The sequence below is a fragment of the Andrena cerasifolii genome, chromosome 7 (genome assembly GCF_050908995.1).
Source record: "Andrena cerasifolii isolate SP2316 chromosome 7, iyAndCera1_principal, whole genome shotgun sequence".
NCBI classification, from domain to species: Eukaryota; Metazoa; Arthropoda; class Insecta; order Hymenoptera; family Andrenidae; genus Andrena; species Andrena cerasifolii.
Genome location: NC_135124.1, coordinates 16,068,011 through 16,088,556, shown reverse-complemented (window position 1 = coordinate 16,088,556; position 20,546 = coordinate 16,068,011). Strand labels below are relative to the sequence as shown.

Here is a 20,546-nt window from a genome sequence, read left to right as displayed (position 1 = left end):
TTCAAAAATTTTCCGGTGACTTCGGCTTTCGAACGAATGAGACTAACTTGGCTTTTATGTCTTTTTCAAGGCCCATTAGCCACAGCGAATGGTGATTAGATAATGCATTACTTATTATATAAAGGTCAGTACGAGCTAGGAAGATTCATAGAACTATTCTCCCATTTCTTCCATCACTTTTTTATATTTGCAATGCTCGATCTTGCTTTACAAAGAAAGTACAAAATCCAGGCGCAACAGGACGCGACGTACGCGTGATAAACGTACACGTTCGTCGGCTCGTGCGCCGCTGGGAAACTTAAATACATGGAGCATCGGATAAACTCTACGGCGCCGGCGTAGACCGATTTGTCAAACAGCAACCCGATCGCGGTGAGAGCGAACAGATTGTTAATAATTACGAACCCGGAGGAGACTGTCCTCAGATCCTACGAACAAAAGAAACTTGTAAATCCTCTGGCAGCCACTCCAAAGTTTCGTTTACGCTCGCATGCAAATACAGCGGCTCTCTGTAATTCATAAAACGGAAACGGGACAAGCCGCTCTATCGTAATCCTCACCCGTGTTTCGTCGCACAATTGGAGATGACTGTAGAACACCAGGCAAAAGTGTACAATTATGTAAAGGGTTTGCCACGGGGGCACACGGTTGTCGTGCTTAATCCTAGATGTGACCTGAAGGAAGCATTGACAAATATATTATTTGTGATCATCATAAATATAGGCGGAGCTGGTGCGCGCGTAATAGAGGACTCTTTACAAAATCAAACCGGTTTACTTATGTCGGTTTTGCTTATGTCATATATGCATTGCCTGCTAGTTGGCCCATTATGTAAGTTCATTGGTGTTCTTAATAATAGATTATTGGCTTTACGGTGTTGCCCGATGATGCATTAGAATCGAGGGCCTTGCAGCAACAGGGGTGCAGCTCCATCTTTACCAACTTCGAGTAAATTAAAAAAAAAAAACTGTTTACAAAATTATTGCTTCGAGTTAACATTGAAAAGAGATCACTAATTGAAAAATACATATTTTCACGCAATAAGCAGTAGTTATTGATGCTTACAAGATTTCACCCTGAGAACCTAACGAACTCAAACTGAAACTAACTAAAAGCTTGTAAAAAACATGAACGTAAAGATCTTATTTTTAATTCACACCATACTAATACCCAGCCCTACAATACATCGTTCATTTGTTATCGGGTGTGCCTCAAACGTGCACCAAGCGATGTAGAATTTTGTTACGTATATTACACGTTATAACTCAAAAACTGTAAAAAATGTAGCTGCACCCCTGTTGCTGGTCCTCGATTCTGATTCGACCGCGGCGTCGATTCCTTTAATTTGCTTCGCTTTCTGTTAATCTCCTAAACTTCCTTCAAAACAAATCGCAACAGACATTGACTAGATATGGAAGTTAAAGCGGAGGAATAAAATAGAGAATTTCTATGAATTAAAACCGGCGGTGCTGCAGCAACAAACTAGAACCGTGCGAAAAGGGAACTCACGTTTATTTTGTACTCGTCAAGGCCCAGCCGAGGGCTACCAGGAAACCAACTAGGTCCTTTCCAGAAGACAGCCAGCGTGTCTGTCAAAGAGGACATCCGCAAGCTCTTCCGAACCATCTGCGCGGTATAGAACACCTGCGACATGGTAGAAGTTTATCAGGTCGCGTTATAGTAATCGAAATCATTACGTCGCGTGATCGATCGCGCGCATAAAAAAGAGGCTCCCCTCGAAAATTAAAGAGTGCACGTGCGTAACGAGCGGCTATAACAGCGCCGCGCATAATTATCTCATCCCCGTAATTTATTCGCCTGATTAAATTACGCGGCTAACTGTTCCCGCTGGTTACTGCGTGCGAATGCTCGTTAATACCCGGGAGCCTCAGAGATCGTGTCAACCGTGCTCGTATTTGCATAACCGATTGTCACTTTATGTAACAGTGTGATCGCGTGCTTGGATCGGCCGCGGATCGCCTAGGGAACAGTTACGCGCAAGCTCGTGCGGTCCGCAGCGTCTCACCTGCAGATAGAAGGTATTGAAAGACTGGGGGCTGACGACCAGGCCGTATATTATTTCATCCTCCCGCTTCTCCTCCATGAACGTGCCGAATAATTTGTCCCAGAGTATCAGGACTCCGCCGTAATTTCTGTCCAAGCAATACAGATTGCAGCCTGCGCAAAGGTATCGCAACGCTTGTCAATCCTTCGCGCGGATGCCTCTAGCTTTACATAATAGTCAACTTGGGAATTGCTCACCGTGATGCACGCGATGATGCTTCGGCGTGTTTAATACCGACTCTAGCGGGCCGAGATCGCCGATGACGGTCGTGTGAATCCACAGCTGGTAGATTTGATTGAACTGGTTGTGCGCGATGAAATGCGACGGCGGTATGAACAGGGCTAGGGGTAAGTACAGCATCTGCGAACAAAGCGCCCTCGCGATTGACAAAGCGATCTCGCTAGATCCAAGAGAGCGGAATATCGTCGATCTGTGCACCGAGGGGGAGAGGGGAGGGCATCGATTTCGCCGACTTCCGGCGCACGGATGCACGAGGGCACGTAGCGGGATCCCGATCGGCGTGTAATGCGATACTCACGAAGTTACACCAGTGTTGCAAAACGGATTGCCGCAGGCCGACCGCGAGATTGAACTCTTCGCTGCTGTGATGTACTTGATGGTGAGCCCATAAAAAGTGCACCTCTGCAAACGGGCGAGAATAGCTCTAATGAGATTCGTCAGGTAGAAGGGACGGCGAGGTCGCGCGTTCGTTTTTTGTTTTGTTTTTTTTTTTTATAGGAATTTAACCGTGGTTACTGCGATGCACCCAATAGTAACAGAAATCCACTCCGACGGCGGTGATGCACCATGTCCAGGTTGAATTCCACGGCAGATCCCACCAGTGGTATCGCTCGTGGATTACGATGTACGCGTAATACTCGGCGCCGCGGAAGAAGATGCTGAAAGCGTGGAGAAAATCAGACTTGGGCGGAGCGGGGGTGGATTGTTTCGACGGTAAAGATTATTGGAAGATTTAGGAAGGAGAGGATTATGAAAAAAAGTGGAGGTACTTGAGTCCTAAATGTTAGTAAGAAAAAGCCTCCGATAGAATATTAAATTATTATTCGAGTAAAATTTCGAATAGCGAATAAAAGTTAAAGAAATTATTCACCGAATTAAGTTTAATCGACACGTGGCGAATAGTCTCTTTTTACTTTTATTCGCTATTCGAAATTTGACTTGAATACAAATTTTGCCCGTCTCTGAAGGCATCGAGAATTGATCGGGGTGATACTAGCGGTTAATTAAGCTTGAAAGCTCCTTCGTCTGGGGTGAATGTAAAAATCCACAGATTCGTACATAGCTCTGCGTTTCCCCGCGCTCTGAATAGGCAATAAAAATACATGGGGTAGCGCGGTGGCTAAGAATATCTACGCCTTAAAAACAACCGCACGCAAATAGATTTTGTAGCGTTAAACGGAGCAGCGGGTATTCGTACGCTGGATTCGCACGGAGGGATTTCTATCCGAGCAAATATACACTTGGAGAATCGTGGCGTTGGTTAAATAGGGGATTACATTAAACATACGCGACGGGTCGTGTGTTGAAATAGCAGATGGAGATAATAAGTGTTTAAACAACAAAGCGTTACCTATGCTTACCGGCCAGTCTCTTGAAACAGCCAATGGGACAATGACGTCACTTGGTCGTTCAAACGAAACCTCTTGTTTTTCGATGTCAGTATGATTTGCTCCACTATGATAAGGATGAAGAACGGGAACCATACCTGCGTGCACAATTATCTTATCTCAGTTACTTAAGTTCCCGAAATACTTAACCTTAATTATCCATAACGGGAGCCTTAATATTTTACAAGCTCAACAATGAGTACTCGGACCGTAACATTTGGAAATAAGTTTCCTACCTCAACGCGCCAAAAATCAAATCCGCAATCGTAGAATCGCCTGCCTCAACTTCCTTCCGTAAGAAACAAAAGAAAACGGCACCTTCTTCTGTCTAATATATGCGATTTAAATTTCGATCTTTGTTCTCTTATCGCCGATTTAACTACCTCGATATAACAGTTGAAGAGCAAATGCGTGTTAATAGTTACCTGCTGCTGATAATCGGGCACTTGGTGAGGAAATTCGAAGGTGGTCTCGTAGGGGTTGACGATGTACAAAAGTTTTCCCGCGTTCTTTAAATGGCGGGCGAAATCGACGCAGGAAACGTTCGCCATCCTGCAGCGCGTCTTTCACGGGCTTCCTTCTGCCGTGATTATGCGAAAGAAAATGAGAAACAAAGGGAGAATGAGTATGTCCGGGAGAGGTGCGTAAACACACAGCGAACACTATACCGATGACACCATCGGTATTCTGTTTTAGTTATCGAGGGGACGGAGCGTGTACGCATCGTTTATATACGTAAGTTCCCGCCGAACCGAGGACACGCGAGTACGCGCGCGCGACATTTCTTTCACGGCCGTACGCGATAAAGGCGCGAACCAGCGATACCGCAATATCGTTTTGTTCCATTTGAACCGTGGCCATCCCCTCCTTCGCCCGACGCGTAATTCGTTGAAAGTCACGTACTAAACTTCTTCACGATCCACAAATATCATTCCTGTGCGCAGCTTGCGGAGTAAATTGCGTATTTAAGAAGGGATGTGTCCGGCAAGATTATATAACTGAGCGAGGAGTTGATTAATAACAGCAAAAGTTACTCGAACGCGGCGTTGGAATTAAAGTCTGAAAGAATTATAATAATGGGAATCTTATTGGTAACATGGTAATTGGAAATATAGCGGTCTGTACCGAAGAACAGATATTTCAAGAAATAATTGCTGGAAATACTTCGAAGTAGTATTACTCTTGTCGATCATACTTTCAAGCTCTCCGTAATCCCTTGATATTGGAAGTTGCAAATGGTGATATAACGCGTAAAGTGTTACGCGTAATCTAGAGGGTTTATCGAACTGATTGGGAAACTGCGTGATACACCACTGTAAGCGAACCTTCGATATGTCAGACGCTGCACCTCGCTGGCAGACGGGGTCTTTCATAACGCGCATTAATTACTCGCGCGAGAGTGGACAAACCGATGAATTACACTATCGCTGCACGCGGGGCCGTCTATACAATTTTTCGATACTTCGAATCGGACCGTTTCGTCGTTAACTGCACGTTTTTTTTTCAATCGAACGCCAGCGGCCCTCTCGCGTTCGACAGCGACACTATAGCAACGTGTGTAAACAGCCTGATTCGGTGGCGAATAAAATTACCATGAGCGAATAACAGATATACGGAGGCTCGTACGAGAGATCGATAATACAGCAGCTTGGCGAATATGTTTATAGGTGGGCGTTATCAGAGGGGGATCCGTAGCGATGATAACGGTCCAATAAACAGGTTGCACGGAGAATTGAACAGTCTCAGACGTTTCTGCAGACTAAATATTACGCATATGATAGTACTCCCCCGCGAACCGGTTAAAGTAATCGGGGGCATGACCTAGCTAACACTGCCAGATAAGAGATAAACCAGTCTAAAGATACATAATCTATCTTTCGACGTTAGATGCTCTTTTATTCGGCCTCGCGATCCCTCGAAATTTCTGCTCTTTGTCGAACGACCGCTAGAACGAGCTTCCTCCTTTCGCAATATTCGAAATTCGGAAAGGGACCTCGTTCTCCTTAAGCGATACATTTTTATGATGCTCAGCGCTGCGAATAAATCTTCTCCGAATTCTTTATCGCATTATAGACGAAGAAGTTAAGTTGCTCAAAGACGTATATTTGTTTTAAACCCAAAAGTGCAATTCCACATGTTCAGGAATTGCTTCTCAATGTGTCTAGATTCTATTGAATACGCTGTCTCTATTTAACGTAGATGATTGTACCTCTTAATTATAAATTACACGTTGTATTCCTATGTTTTAGTCATATTTAATTAATTCATGGCCCTTCGGTCTGCTACGCGATGTTATCATTAAATTTGCATAAGAGACACTGTCATAGCGGACAAGGATCCCCCTATTGATAAGTAACTGACGTAGATGGGATACCTTACAAGAAATTGCTAGCACCTGTGGCTCTCTATTAGCAAGATAACGAAGCCTTACCACTCCGATAGTAACGACGATTTCATCTTTAACAGCATTCAATGTTTACGTCAGGTTATGCACGTGGAAATTTAAAACAATTACTGGCACTGTTTGTGAAGCAATTCTGGGCTGAATATTAAACGTTTAAGCAGGGATATATCATAAAAATGTGAGCGAAGTATTCTTCCTCTGTGTTTTTAACGCATGCACGGAACATGCTCTTTAAGATACTAATAGCGTGAAAGTAGCGTAACCACCTTTTTCACAGGTTATATGCATTATTTGAACACCATTTCTCACTTTCAGTTAAATAATGAAAATAAGGAATACCAAAAGCGCAGTGAAGAAGTCGAAGAAATCTGGGACAAAGAAAAAGAAACATTTAAGCAAAGTAACTACGGACGACTTTTTTAATCAAGACTTTGAGAATAACTCTAACAGCGACGATGATAAAGGTAAGAATTTGTAGCGAGTTACTCGGATATTAGGAAGGCAATGATTTGAAATGAAATGCTCTGATATTCATTTGAATGATACCATGTAATTCAACGAGTCCGTGTAATTACACGCATGCATAACAGGTGGGAATGACCATGGAGATGACGCAGGAAGCAGCGACAGTGACATGGATGCAGTAGAACATAAGAAATCTTTGAAGAAACTAAAGCAAACGGACCCAGAATTTTATTCATATTTAAAAGAAAATGATAAGAACCTGTTAGAATTCAATCTGTCTGACGATAATAAGGGCGATACCGATGACGACGATGATAAATCTTCGTTAAATGAGTCTGATATAAGACACGTACCTAACAATCAATTGGAGGTATGTAAATGGAGCGAAAAGAAAAGGCTACGCAGAATGAATGAGTTTTTAATTGGAGCGTTTGAACGATACTCTAGGTTGCTAGTGACGAGAGCGATTACGAACCTGATGGAGATAGGGAAGAAAAGAAAGATAGAAGAAGAGTCACGCTACAGTTGTTGAAAACATGGCAGGAAGAAATTCAGAAGGACAAGTAAATTAACTTATCGTGGAAAGTAACTTAAGTATTTGCAAAATGACAGTCGTGTCGCTTTAAAATTTACAGGACGTTGAAGATTATCAAATGCGCAGTGGAAGCTTTCCATGCTGCGTTGCAAACAGTATCGGAATCCACAGGCGCAGAATCTTTGCCGTATAAAGTTGAGGGTGGTGTAGGTCGGTTGATTTCTATCTAACGTCATCTTCGTGTTTATTAAATATTAGCCAATCTCTAAATGACTAAACATTCTTCTAGTGTTCAACGGAGTTGTTCAATTATGCATACTGTATTTGCCTGACGCATTCAAACGGTTTTTAAAGTTGGGACCAGAAAGCCAGTTTCAAGCTCATAAGTGTAAAAGATTTGGCAAAGTAAAGGGCATTTTAAAGTCGTACCTGACTGACCTAATAAAAGTAAGTGTAATTGCTGAGTAATATTAGAGATGGGGTTTCTCGACGCGTCGAAACCCAAACAAGTTTCGAATTTCGAGAATTCGAAACTTTGCACTCTTTTGGTGATTCGAAACTCTCGAAATTCAGATGAGAAAAAGTATAAAATCGATGAATAAACAATCGTCCGCAGCGTGTCTCGAGAATTTGTATGTTATATTTTTATTTGTATTTACTTTAACTATGGTCAATAGAGATTTACACAGAAATTTTGTTCACTTCAGTTCTTAAAGCAAGATATTCCGCTTACAAAACAGAATCAGTACTTCAAGTTTCCAGAGTTTCGGAGCCTTACAAAGTCTCGGATTCGAGTTTCGAGAAGTTAAAAATTAGCTTCGAACCCACCCCAAGATATATATCTCTTTTTCCGTAGATTTTGCAAAATGTAACGTCCACTAATATACTCACGGTGCTTTTGAAGCATTTACATCAAATGTTACCCTACACGCAGTCGTTTTCATCATTGACTAAGCCACTGTTAAGGATTCTGTTGAAAGTCTGGTCAAGTGGCGAGGAGTCTGTCCGCGTTGTTTCCTTTTTAAGTATATTGCGCATAGCTACCACAAATCGAGAATCGGTCTTAGATATGTTATTCAAGGTGAGATTGGTATTTCGATGTTAGCAAAGCAGTTTGTATACGATTAATCTTACAGCGATGCGTTTCAGACAATGTATGTGAAATACGTTGAAAATTCCAAATTCGTATCTTTCACGACATTACCAGGGATAAACTTTATGAGACACTCCTTGGCGGAGATATATTTGCTTGACAATAATCTAGCGTATAATCATGCCTTCTTGTATATCAGGCAATTAGCCATTCATTTAAGAAATGCAACGACTCTGAAGAAAAAGGTAAGACACTTTAAGTTTCATAATTCATGCGCTGTTAGCAATTTTGTATGTTGAGACTTTTATAGGAGCACTTCCAAGCTGTATACAATTGGCAATATATAAATTCATTGCGCTTTTGGACGGAATTAATTAAGCTATCGAAAAGTGATTCGATGTTACGTTCGCTTTTGTACCCCCTTGTACAAGTACGTATGGATGTTTTTAACAGTACAGTTTATTCAATCGATGGGATGCTTTGCCGCTAATAAAACTTCATTATCTATTTGCAGATTATTATGGGAACAATAAAGGTGATACCAACTCCGCAATACTATCCCCTGAGATTCCACTGCCTCCAAATGTTAATAGATATCTCGAAGGAAACCGACACGTTTATACCTACATTACCATTCTTATTAGAGGTATCGTATTTTAAAATTAGAGTTAAAGCGTGCAATTATATCCAGCCTTCTAATATTCCGAATTTCTGATTATTTTTATAGATATTAAGCTCTTACGATTTTAACAAAAGACACAAAGCGGTTTCCATGAAACCAGTACCCTTCATTTGCATCCTGAGGATGTCGAAGTCCCAGTTGCAGGAAAACGGCTTCAAAGATAATGTGATCGACTCCATATACAAGCTCATATTAGAAAACGCCGCAAAGGATAGTCACACGATATATTTCCCAGATCTATACGTACCATGCGTGATACAGGCAAGTAGATTATCTTTGAATTTGCTATTACGATTATTGTATACCACCGTGAGTTATGTATTCTCATGCATTTCCTTCGTCTAACTTTCAGCTGAAAGCATTTCTAAAGAAATGCCACGTAGCGAACTACTGTCGCAAGATGAAGCAGTTGTTAGACAAGATCGAAGAGAACAGAAAGTACATCGAGACGGAACGCAACAAAACCGTGATCGACTTGAAGAACATGCCGGCGATAAAGAACTTTGAAAATAAAATAAAAACGGAAGGGGCATCGCTGCCGAAGTTCTACGAGTCCTGGGTGAAGATTCATCAATCCCAGAAGCTTAAACTGCTCACGAGGAACGAGGACATAGCCGAGTACAATCTGCCGAAGCTAAGGAAGCCGAAAAGGGGAAAGCTGATCGAAGACAGCGAGGAGGAAAGCGGGGAGGAGAGCGATTTCGAGCTGCGTATCAAGACCGGCGACGAGAAGCCTAAACCTAAACCACCTGCTAAGCCGAAGAAGAAGAAGCTGAAGCCTAGCAAAAAGAACGATAATATCGATCTACCAAGGGAGAATACAGATATTGTTCAAGATATAAATAGTGACGATTGGGACTAAGTACACTTCCACTCGAATCTGTGCGATAATAAAAAGCCTCGGTGTAAATTTGACAATGTCATACAATATTTCTTAAAGTTTTACACGTTGCAGCATTAAATGTTTCACATGTCCTACGCACGTACTGAATCATGGTTATTAAAATAGAAATAAAACCAGCACGTTTCTGTTTATTAGAATGCGAGTTTCTCTGTTCTCTTTAGCACTCTGTATCTAATCATCATTGCGATTCCAGCGGGTGGATCGCGTTATTCGTCCCAGACCTCGTGCGACCTCAGTTCCGTCAACCATTCCCGCGGGCTTGTTATTTTAACACGGCAACGAACTAGGGTACACTTCTGGGAGGAATCACAACAACCCGCGACTCGGCCGAGCAGGCCAGCGATAATTCATGTCGCGTAAGGCAGCGGTGGCCGCCGAATCCTGAGGTGTCGCTTTCTGATGGTCTATTTTTACCGAAGACGACTCAAGGCAGTCGGGAAGTCGGTATAGCGACGGTTGGCCGCTATTATAAAGCACCGTGTGCTGGCCGTGCGGTAATTCATCTCCTCTAAGTGTCCGTATCCGATAAGAGAAGAAGGATTCCCTCGGTGGACCGAGGGAAACAGAAGGCAAGAAAACAAGGCGAAGCGAAATAACGGTGCTCCCATTCATTCCAGACGAAGCGGAGTCAAAGAAGGGAGGAGGCTCGAGCGAGGGGCATCTCGGCGCTGCTCCCTCCGTGAAGAGGATCCCAGCGTTTACGTGCCGTAGGTGAAGAAACGCTGGCGAGCTCGGGCCTTGCCTCGGTTTCTGGTTTACCGAGGCGATACGCGAGCCCGCCGCGCGAAACCGTTCTCCGCCGAGGGATCGCGACGAATTTACAGTACGGCCCGGTGGCGTGGCCCGCTCGATGTAAAAATAAATCTCTCTATCTCGTTCCGTTTCCCTCGGGGAGCATCGCCGCCGGCTGATGAATGAGCGGAGCCGATCCTGGGCGATGCTGGTGGCTGCCGGCCACTTAGTGTGCCGCGCTGACGGAGTGGCCTGTGTGTGCCTGCTCGGCCACCTCTTGGTGCTTCAACCGTGAGCCCCGCGTACGTGCGTGCCAGGGAAGCGTTTTGTAAGATGCGACTTCGTGCCTCATGGCCTGTCCGTCGTGAGATACGTCGGTCTCCCGTGCACGGGCCGCCGCCGTTTCGCTCGTAGTGCACGGCCTCGCGGGTTACGTAAATCTCTCGCGGAGAATACGCGCGTAGAATAACGATACGGGAGGAACGGGAAGGAAGAGAAAGAAAGGGACGGCGCGCCCGAGAAGGGAGCAGATTTGTAAAGTAAGAGGGAGAGGAGAGGAACGAGCGAAGAAGGTCGCGCGTAGAACGTCGAGATGAGGAGGGCACCGTTCGATAAGTAAACTTTCATTTTTCTTCGTTGCGAAGGGAGACCTTTGGGGAGAGACGGGGTGCCCGCTCAACGCTCAGAAACATTCATGTCCCGAGCGCTTTCGATCAAGTTTCGCGCTGATTGCCGCCAGAGATAGTCTGTTTGGGTTCAACTGTGCTTAACCGTGTGCTTTGCTGGCTCAAGGGAAGGAGGTGGCGAAGTGCATCGTTAAGTGCAGTTTCAAGCTTGAGTTTTCGACACCGAAGAAGTCCGGAGTATTTAATGCTACAGTTTCGAGGCAATTAAATGCTTAACATCGATACTCTTCTGTGTCACGTTTCCCACGTCAAAGAGCGTCTTTCCGAGCTTGCCCACCTTAGATACCTTGCTTTCTCACTCAAAGCCTACGAACTGAGCTCTCCTTGGAGCTAGATCGCCGTTTGAACAGTTACAAATGTTTTGCAAGATCAGCAGCAAAATTCGTAAGCCACTGGAAAGCTAGAAGCGATTCTCGACGATTCGATATGCTTTATTGCGCGCCAGTTCGCTGATCTTCGAAATTGTTCGAACTTCTGCCGAACGGTCTATTTAAAGACGTGGATCAATCGCAGATGTCGCGCAGTCGAAATGTTTACACGGTAAATTGCTTTAATTCAGGGCGAATACTGCGCTCCAAAATTTCGCGGATCGGTGAAGCAAGTTTGTGGCTGGATTTGAATAAAAAATTCGCAACCCTGTCTGTTTTTCAAACACTCATGCGCATTCATTAATCGTTGATCCATCTCGATCATTAACACGAGAGCGGTTATTTCAAAGACTCGAGTAAAAATGACGCGCGAAATATTACGGAACAAAAAAAAAAAATTGCGAGAGCGTGAAATGAATTTTTGCCAGTGAACTTCTTCGATTTGTTTTTTAACAAAGCCTCCGTCTCCGTTTATGTTTATTTTGGCAAAGGAGGAACGAATGTAAAATGGAATTTTTCGCGAGCGTCCCCCACGACTCACCTCGTACTTTACGCTACCGAGCTTCGACTCGAAGGGACGTTTAGCTAGGCCGGATCTATTTCCCTCGCATTAACACCCGCGATTCGCTTTCAGAGCTCCCGATAAATGGAGCACCGGTTGTACACCCCGAGCGCGACCGTTCGAACTGTTACTGCGTATTACGTTACAACAGATAAATTTAGCATTTCTTTCGCACAGAGCCTCATTGTAACGCTGCCAATACCGCAACGCGGAATTAATCGGCCGTTTGGAAGAGGACCAATTCCCTCCGATAAAAAAAAACCGATTAGCCGGATGTCGATGCTTCGTTTTGCATTCGTCAATTGTAATTGTAGACGCGCGACGGTCGTTTCTGTGGACCAAAGTAGCGTCGGCGAGAAAGCCAGTAAAGCAGAGGCTGTAACGATCTCTGTTTAAGCTCCAAACGCGATTTTAGCCAGCCAGAAGAATGAATTCAGATCGCACCTTTCTCTTTCTTCACCCTCGACTTCCGCTCATCTCCCAGCTTTCGCGAGCACAGATAGAAGAGCCAGCGTTTGCTAGACCTCGATCATTTGAAACTCCGCGACGCTCGTAGAGCATTATACACAGCTTAATTGTATTAAATAGGAAGATCATAGTTTTCCTTTCTTTAACATCGAAGAAGTTGCTTGAGGTGTCCTCTGCTTCTCGTGTATCGCTGCGATTCCTAATTACCCGAAGGGAAGAGCTTCGCGGCGTGCTCGCTTCTAGATTAATCCACCGAAGCTTGCGGTTGAAGTAGAGCTCTGGAGGAGCGGCCTGGCGGAGTAAGAGAATTTCCGTTTCGACAGATCGAGCAACGCGAAGCGCAGCGTGCTGGGCAGCGCGTACCAATCGTACGCTTTCGCGTCTGAAAGCTCCAAGGATGCGGAGTACACGTACAGAGTGAACTATAGCAGCGCGCAGGAGAAGAATCATCTGCAGCGGAGCGTCTCCGCGGACAATGTTGTAATACGCTCCCGTGGATTTAAACCCTCCGACAGGCACGACCCGGTGAAAAGGAACTTCCTTGAGCACCTAACTTCCAAGATACTGCACTTCGACATGGTGAGCACGCGCTCTAAAATAAATCGCAAGCTGAGTCGGCTTAAGGGGAGGTTCCGGTGTAAAAATGTCTGAAAATCGTTTTTTTTTTATTTCATCTTTCGAATGTTCAACCTCTTAAGAGAATGCGTTTAAAAGGATCTTTTGAAATTCGAAAAATTCCTGAAGTTATAGGTATTTGAGTAGCGGCCAACGCTTGGGACAAATATCTCGAAAAGTTATTATCCGATTCGATGGAAACTTTTTTTCTTTTGAAGAATATGCTTCTGCGCAGTAGAGGAACCTGTAACATTCTAAAATTTTGGAGAATTTGTACTTTTTAGAGTCGTTTAAAGAGCGAAAAACTTAGGGAAAAAGTTATTTCAAGTTTCAAGTGTCGTTATTTTGTTAAAAAATGTAATTTTTTGTAGCTTCTAAAGCTTTGTCCACTAGAGAATTTCAAGCCCTTTAATAATCCGGCATTGTTTCTTATTTCAGACCGATAGTTTAGGTGCTACAAGTCCCACCGTTTTGCATGAATTTTTTGACGCCCTTTTAACGAATCTCCAGTGCCATATGCAATGACTAATTACAAAAAGAAAAATATATTTCCATGTTTTAAGACATCCTTAATACAATGCAAAAAGTCCCATTAAATTATCTGCGGTAGTTTTCCTATAATTAATTCCTAAAGATCACCCATTTTTATGGGAACTAGACCGGAATCCATCCCCTTAAGCGAAGACGATACATACGGATCCAAAGCTACTATCAATTTCCTGAATTATCGTGATAGTCTTAATGATTAAGAGGACGAGTTAACTCCCGTGACTTTCATAATTCTGGTCCCGCAGGAGCACAAGGAAACCGGCTCGGTCGATCTGCAGAAACTGCTCACCCCTGCCCAAGACACGCAGGGGATGATGCAGTCGAAAAATAGTAAGTAGCCTTTCGAGTGCGAATGATTTTCGAGTCGGGACTGCTCGATTAATTATTTCCGAGTGAATAAGAAGAGTATCGTTCCCAGGGAAGATGTTCGCATCCTCCTACTTTTACGCGCCAACGCATCCGACGGTGGAGGATCAGGTGGAACTCGCTCGACGAATTTCGCATTCGCTGAGCGACGTGAAGAACATGAAAAGCAAGGGTCAGTCTATGTACGTGAACAGAAAGAAACGGTCAGTGAAATGGATTCACGATGGTAACGGTACGTGCGTGCTGGAATCTTTACAAGTTCAGTAGTTTAGCCCGCATTATGGCCAGACACGAGGAAGACAAGAAGATCGTCGTTAATTTTCGTACTGCATGCTTGGAAGCTGTTAACGTTGAATATTCTAAGATCCACTGCTATTTCTTTCGTAACGAGTGCACGAATTGATTCATTGCAGGCATAGAAGACGCGGAGGAGCCTTCCACACCTGTCCACAGAGTGAGTATTTCATTAATAAAATTATTTCATGAATAAATAAGTTAAAGTAGTCATTATTTTGTTAACAAAATGGTAGGGTAAATGCACCAGTAAATGAACACTTAAGGGTAATGAATGAACACTATTAGAAAATTATGTTTGCTGCGCAAATTCTTTGGATATGAAGCAAGAAATTAAAAGAACTCCCTAATTAATCAGCGGCTTATTTTACTAACTTATTTTACTCGTTTTAACCATTCGTTGACACACCTCTTCTTTCGAACAACTTTGACATACCTGGGTGGCTCACACCCAGAGCAATTGTTGAACGACTGCCATTCCCATCTAAAGAATCCAATCGTTATGAAAAAAAATCATGGGTCACTTTCAAAGTCTCTACAATGTATTCCAATAGTTGTTTTATTGAAATTTTATCACAGTTTTTGTGGAAAATTTCTAGATTACCATCGTCGTCGAGAAAAAACGAAGAAAATCTTCAAAACATTGTAACTTTTACAAATTTCAATATTAGAAGCTAAACATCTACAGAGTTGTTCTTCAGATATAATATTTTGAGGAAAAAATAGTTTATAAGTCGGCTTTGGAGAAAAGGTATTTATTTTGCATACAGAAGGTACAGAGCGTCAACGAAGGGTTAGTAATTCACTGGTACATCCGCCCAATTTGCCAGTTTATTTGAGACGAAGTTATCTGACGAATCTAGAATTCTAATTTATTTAAAACTTCTCGCCAGGACAAGGTTCCTCTAAAGTGCATGATGAACCCGCACGGAAAAGTGCTAGACATACACGGTATCCAAGCTCTGGGGGAAGAAGTGAATATCGAGCCGATGCCGAAGAATCCCGAGAAGCTTTTCGACATTGTTCGCGACCTGAACAACCAGAGAGGCCGTGGTAAGAATTAACATAAACATAACATAAAATAGTTGCAAATAGATAAGGGTGTTACTTCCAAGTCGCGACACCCCTAAATCCTTGCTCGAACACGGCGAAAGACTAGAGTGATCTGTGCAGGTGCGGAGATATTTGCGAAGCGCAGGAAAAGGTCGGAAAAATGGGTGGTGGACAGAGATCAGTCGTCGCAGACGCTCAGCGCGCCGGGAACCCCTAAAACGCCCCTCTACCCGAGGAAGCTGGTAAGATTCGCGTATATCGAAGGGACGGTGCTAAGAATACTGAGAAACCGCGTTGTCTCGTGTCCAGGAGATGAATGGCAATTCGAAATTTGCCAGCGCGCCCTCGTTCGCGCCCGAGCCAGTCGCCGAGAAGCCGTTTTACAATCCCTTCACCGTGGACTTGTCTCTGGATAACACGAATCCACCCACAACAGGTGCGTAAAATACAAGATTACGTCGTCTACGGCCACATCATCTAGTTGGCACGATCGCCTGGCGCCGGTCCACATTGTATTTCTGTTTGTTCGAATTGTTTTCGATCCGCGAGCAAGTGGCTAACGATTTCCAAGGACCCGGCGGGCTCGAGCCGGAGGGGCTTGCTTCGCGCTTTATTTCCATCGGGATACCAGCTTTGCTTCGCAGCGTAGATCCCTGCGCGGAATCCCGTCGCAGCGGGCTGAAGGAGAAGAATGTGGATGCGCGTTCCCGAGCGTGCAGATCGGTGGTTTAAATTGAAGCTTCGAGGAGTGCAACGACCCAGGAGGGGGCACTGATTGGCAAACGACGTGAATGTTATTCAATCGATGCGACACCACCGCCGCATTCTTTTTTGTTGTATATCTAAAATAAACAACGATCTGCACGGTCGGCTGCCAATCGACGGGATCGTGCCGTTCGAGTCGATCGAGGTGGAGGCGCGACGGAGTCTGCGATATTATCAATTACTCGTGCAATCTTTTCGACATTCTCTTTGGGGTGCTACAATCATTCATCGCTTCTCTCGAATATGGGTAATATCACGGGACATTTCATTTTGGAAATGGAATGGTATTTTTGGTTCAAAGCACACGCATTGGAAGTTGAATATCGCGGGGGTAGCTTTTCATTTCGAGCGTCATAGGTTCCCGTAAACCAGGGATGGGTAAAAGTTTAATTTAAATAGAAATCTCTCGAATGAAAAAATTAATTCGTCAAATGTTCTAAAGTTAAAGTAACTTTTATTCGAATCGTTATTTAAATATTTTGTTTGATTTAGTTAATGCCGAACTGTGCCGTAAACGTTGCAGGCAGGAATCAGTACCGATGCAACGGTAACGAGTGCACCCACTTGCACGAGGTGAAAAAGATCTATCTAAGGGAGGTGGCGGTGGGCACCGATAGCGATTTCCCCGCGGAGCATTCTCGGTCGTCGATCGTCGAGAAATCCCGACGAACCACGTTCGACTCTGACGCGGAGCGATACGGCAACGGCTACAGGCATAACGGCAGCGAGAACGCGGCGATAATGCCGGCTAACTCTAACAGACGCAATCACAATTATAACAAGGCTTCGCTGAGCAAACCTAACTATTCTAACACGCACAACGCTGCCACTAACAAAGAGGCGAAGGGTCACGGCAAGGAGGAGCGCGCGCAGACCGCGATTAATGAGAAGGGAAAGCTGACGAGTTATCAACGAGAGACCGATACCAGCCGGGTGGATAGCGAGGGAAACGAGTACACACCGGTGCCAGTGAGACAACTGATACAGGAGTTCGAGAAGACCTGCAGGCCGGTTCTACAGTACAAGCAGATCAGTCCCAAGGTCATACCGATCGTCCAGCAATGCCCTCTAGACAGCGACATAGCTCGATTCTTCGAGACAAGAACAGCCGTCAAGTACAACGCCGAGGAGGAGCAGAGGAGGTGAGGATTATCCACAGGAATGTGCACTATAATTAGCAACGTTCAGTGATTAAATCTGAAAGTTTGAAGTTCAAAGATCTAGCTGAATCGAGCTTTCGTTGATCCAAGAGTTGTAGGTCTTCTAGATAGCTGTGAAATCTTGATACATGGTCAAAAGGCATTTTTGAAATTTTCTTTATAGGATCGCATAAAAAAGTTGAAGGAACGACCTTCGCTATTTTCTTCGCTATTCCGACCAATTGCAATTTTTTTTCAAAACGACGAAAATGTCGGCTACTTAGTAAACTAATCCTCATAGCTTCTCAAAACAAACTCGAGTCATTTGGATGAATTTTAAAAAAGTTATTCCGTTTGAAAGGGTGTCCCAATACTTTTGCCCGGCACGCTTATGATAACTCGTGTGCCCCAATTACGAGCCAAAGCATCTAGAGTTTGGCGTGGTTTTAGTTAGGGTGCAAAAGCGATTCAAGCGGGGCTGAAACTAGTCACAGGATCGCGGTTTCATTGTAATCGATTCTAACGCAGAGTACCTAGCCAGCAACCGTACGAGGAGCCGGCGAAGCTGCAGGATCGTTGCAACAACGGTTACGTGTCCACCGACGACACGGAGTACACGTCGGACGAGAGCGATTCCCAGATGGACGACTACGACAACGAGGAGGAGATGATGTACCAGGAGAAATCGGAGACCTCGAGCATGATGAACGGCGAGCAAGAGTACTCGTCTATGTTCCGCGAGCAGTACTCCAGCCACCGACGCCGATCGGCCACCTCGGAGGAGGTGGAGAGCTTCTGCAACGATGCGGACGCGAAGTTCGTCAACACGGACACGGATGTGCCTGTAGAGGCGAAATCGTTGCTGCTCTCTATGTTGGCTTCTCAGGAAGACATACTAGACACTATCAAGCATTTGCGCAACACGCCAGTCCTGGACAATCTTTTGCACGGCGTCCCGTCGCCGGACGGCAAGTTCAGCAGCGTGTGCCAGGACGACGGCAAGTTAACACGCACGCGCTTTGCTTTAACAAGCTTGCACTGCTAACATGAACAATGACACTCTGCATGACAATTTGATAGACAGTTTCTCTATAAGTATCCTGGGCTTTGATTCGCGACGTTCGATGATTGCTGGTTGCAGGGAAGAAGCTTTACGATAGCAACACCTACACGGGGCCGAAGCTGGCTAGCGTTCACAACCTGGCGAACTATAATACGGCGCCTCGAGGATGGGATCAGTCTCTGACCACCTATCGTCCGATCAAGTTCGAGAAACCGCAGGAAATCGTTTATTCCGATTTCTAGCGTATTTATCGAAGGGCACTCTTTGAACGGGTAGGTTTCTAGTGGAGCGTATAGTTGTTTCGAAGGGTTAATGAGATTTAAAGGTGCAAGGTTTCAAAATTATGGGGCGAGATGAAACGTGCTGCGTTCTTTGCGATCGAAGGAATCGGAAAGTCCTTTACTGTTTTTAAATCGGAAGCTCCGTTCTCGAGATACGGGCGTTTAAACTTTAGAGGCCTTCAACTTCCGGCGCGCGCTGTTTAAACGCCTGGCGCCGGAAGTGGGGCCACTGAAACATTAATCGTTCGTAACTCGAGGACGAAACCTCGGATCGCGAAATGGTAAAGGACTTTTCCGTTCGTTTTGCAACGAAGAATTTATATGTCTGATCTTGCTTCTCAGAATTTTCACAAGCTATAGAATGTAGTACAGCAGATCTAAAGTGTTCTCTTTCAGAAGGATGCAGCTATGGATCTATTCACAGCACCGCGGATTATTCTGACTTTCTCCCCTGTTGACAACGGCGAGCGAACTCGTCTTTCTCCTGGTTTCGTCGAATGGCAATGTCTCCAACAACGGGTTCCACGATTCGAAAGAGGCGAGGAGGATTCTATGCCGATTGTGCAGCGTATATACACACACGTTTTGAAGCTTCGTTTTGCTTGATGTACCTACCTCTCCCATTATTAAAACGTTGATCTTTATTTATGCTTATCCGACAGTGTTATTGCATTTTACTTTGTAAAGCATTAATATTATGATATTATGCGAAATAAATGTTGTTTTCGTAAGCGAGATTGTCATGATTCGTTTCTGCCGACAAATATTTGGATCGCGGGGCAGCTGAGAAGAGGACGAGATAAATGATTGAAATTTGGGCAACCCTGTTACTCATTGTCAGTCGTTAGAACCTTGTGTAAACCACGTTCCTGAAGAGGAATATTTTACAGGTTCCTAATCTTTCGAGTGCAACTGAAGCGACAGTATTATATCAGACCTCATTGCCCAGTTTATTTTACCGATAACTGAACTAACTTTTTACAAGTGTAATAAGAACAAGCGCTGTCGATGTTGACCCAATCAATGAGTGTACTTTATATTTTAATTCTGCATTCACGCGGAAGATAAGCCATTCGATATTGAGCTAAAATCACTCGCTTCTGCGCTCCTGTATTTACTTTTCACCGCTGCTGCCGTGCATAGTTTAATAAAACCTAATAAAAGCCCAGGTAATTACATAGAAGAGGGCACACGTGTCATCGTTATGAACAACTTTGTCCTATACATGTTGCCGCCGCTTTAGTTTTAATATTTATTCGGCATCGGCTACACCTGTGTTGATCTTTTCCAAGGTATCGGTGTAGGTTTGGGGCTAGATTTGAAGGCGTGGAAACTTATACTTCGTTTCAACCGGGGGGTGGGGGGTGTGTTTAAATGCCGTCGGGCGCGTATGTGACTTAGGCTCTTCAAAATGCCCTTTAGGTGATCAAATAGAAAGGAAATATTTCATATTTCATTGTGCTTACCTCAGACGTCTTACTATGCTGTAGGGTAGTAATTCCTGGCGAAGGCAGGCTAAAAAACTAGCAAATAAATATCTACCGTGCTCCTTAGGTGCCGCGTGAAAAGAATTTCGGGCCGCGCGCGGTTCATCAACCGAAACCGCCCATGTAAATAAATACATATACTGTATCGTGCCTCTGCAATAATAATCTAGCCGCACAAAAAAAATGCAAAACAGATAATACCTGAAACGATTCGACTTCCCTCGATATTCCCGTCTCTGTGTATACCGAGCGAGCGGCGGCGAACGGACTATCATCTATCTTCGACGCAATCGCAGTGAGGGCCGCGCGGCAAGGCAGCATAAGTAGAGAAGCGTGGGTGAT

The 20,546-nt window shown here is 44.3% G+C and overlaps 3 protein-coding genes across 13 annotated transcripts; 2 read left to right on the top strand and 1 right to left on the bottom strand.

Annotated features, from left to right (window-relative positions):
* Positions 1-164: 164 nt before the first annotated feature.
* On the bottom strand, positions 165-20,542 carry LOC143371305 (alkylglycerol monooxygenase). 5 transcript variants are annotated; one of them, XM_076816305.1, is made up of 10 exons: positions 20,406-20,542; positions 4,119-4,273; positions 3,667-3,791; positions 2,813-2,964; positions 2,604-2,707; positions 2,263-2,425; positions 2,027-2,178; positions 1,510-1,644; positions 561-674; positions 165-428 (listed from the first exon to the last, which is right to left on the bottom strand). In XM_076816305.1, exons 2-10 carry the CDS (start codon positions 4,242-4,244, stop codon positions 174-176), a joined length of 1,326 nt encoding a protein of 441 aa, XP_076672420.1. In that variant the 5' UTR covers positions 4,245-4,273; positions 20,406-20,542; the 3' UTR covers positions 165-173. The 5 variants fall into 5 exon arrangements, with proteins under 5 accessions (XP_076672420.1, XP_076672421.1, XP_076672418.1 ...); XM_076816306.1 differs by lacking the exon at positions 20,406-20,542 and adding an exon at positions 12,104-12,805; XM_076816303.1 differs by lacking the exon at positions 20,406-20,542 and adding an exon at positions 5,019-5,211.
* Positions 6,258-9,914, top strand: Noc2 (Nucleolar complex protein 2). Its single transcript, XM_076816272.1, has 12 exons — positions 6,258-6,275; positions 6,413-6,561; positions 6,688-6,932; positions 7,010-7,125; positions 7,198-7,307; positions 7,387-7,544; positions 7,954-8,178; positions 8,247-8,435; positions 8,501-8,620; positions 8,705-8,836; positions 8,918-9,133; positions 9,225-9,914. The coding sequence occupies exons 2-12, from the start codon at positions 6,420-6,422 to the stop codon at positions 9,732-9,734; spliced, it is 2,163 nt and encodes a 720-aa protein (XP_076672387.1). The 5' UTR covers positions 6,258-6,275; positions 6,413-6,419; the 3' UTR covers positions 9,735-9,914.
* Positions 10,546-19,454, top strand: LOC143371288 (uncharacterized). 7 transcript variants are annotated; one of them, XM_076816271.1, is made up of 12 exons: positions 10,546-10,810; positions 12,916-13,171; positions 14,002-14,086; positions 14,175-14,354; positions 14,536-14,576; positions 15,310-15,469; positions 15,590-15,711; positions 15,779-15,905; positions 16,758-17,376; positions 17,902-18,371; positions 18,515-18,708; positions 19,114-19,454. In XM_076816271.1, the coding sequence occupies exons 2-11, from the start codon at positions 13,169-13,171 to the stop codon at positions 18,676-18,678; spliced, it is 1,971 nt and encodes a 656-aa protein (XP_076672386.1). In that variant the 5' UTR covers positions 10,546-10,810; positions 12,916-13,168; the 3' UTR covers positions 18,679-18,708; positions 19,114-19,454. The 7 variants fall into 7 exon arrangements, with proteins under 7 accessions (XP_076672386.1, XP_076672385.1, XP_076672384.1 ...); XM_076816270.1 differs by having other exon boundaries at positions 10,546-10,836; XM_076816269.1 differs by having other exon boundaries at positions 10,546-11,047.
* Positions 20,543-20,546: the final 4 nt, after the last annotated feature.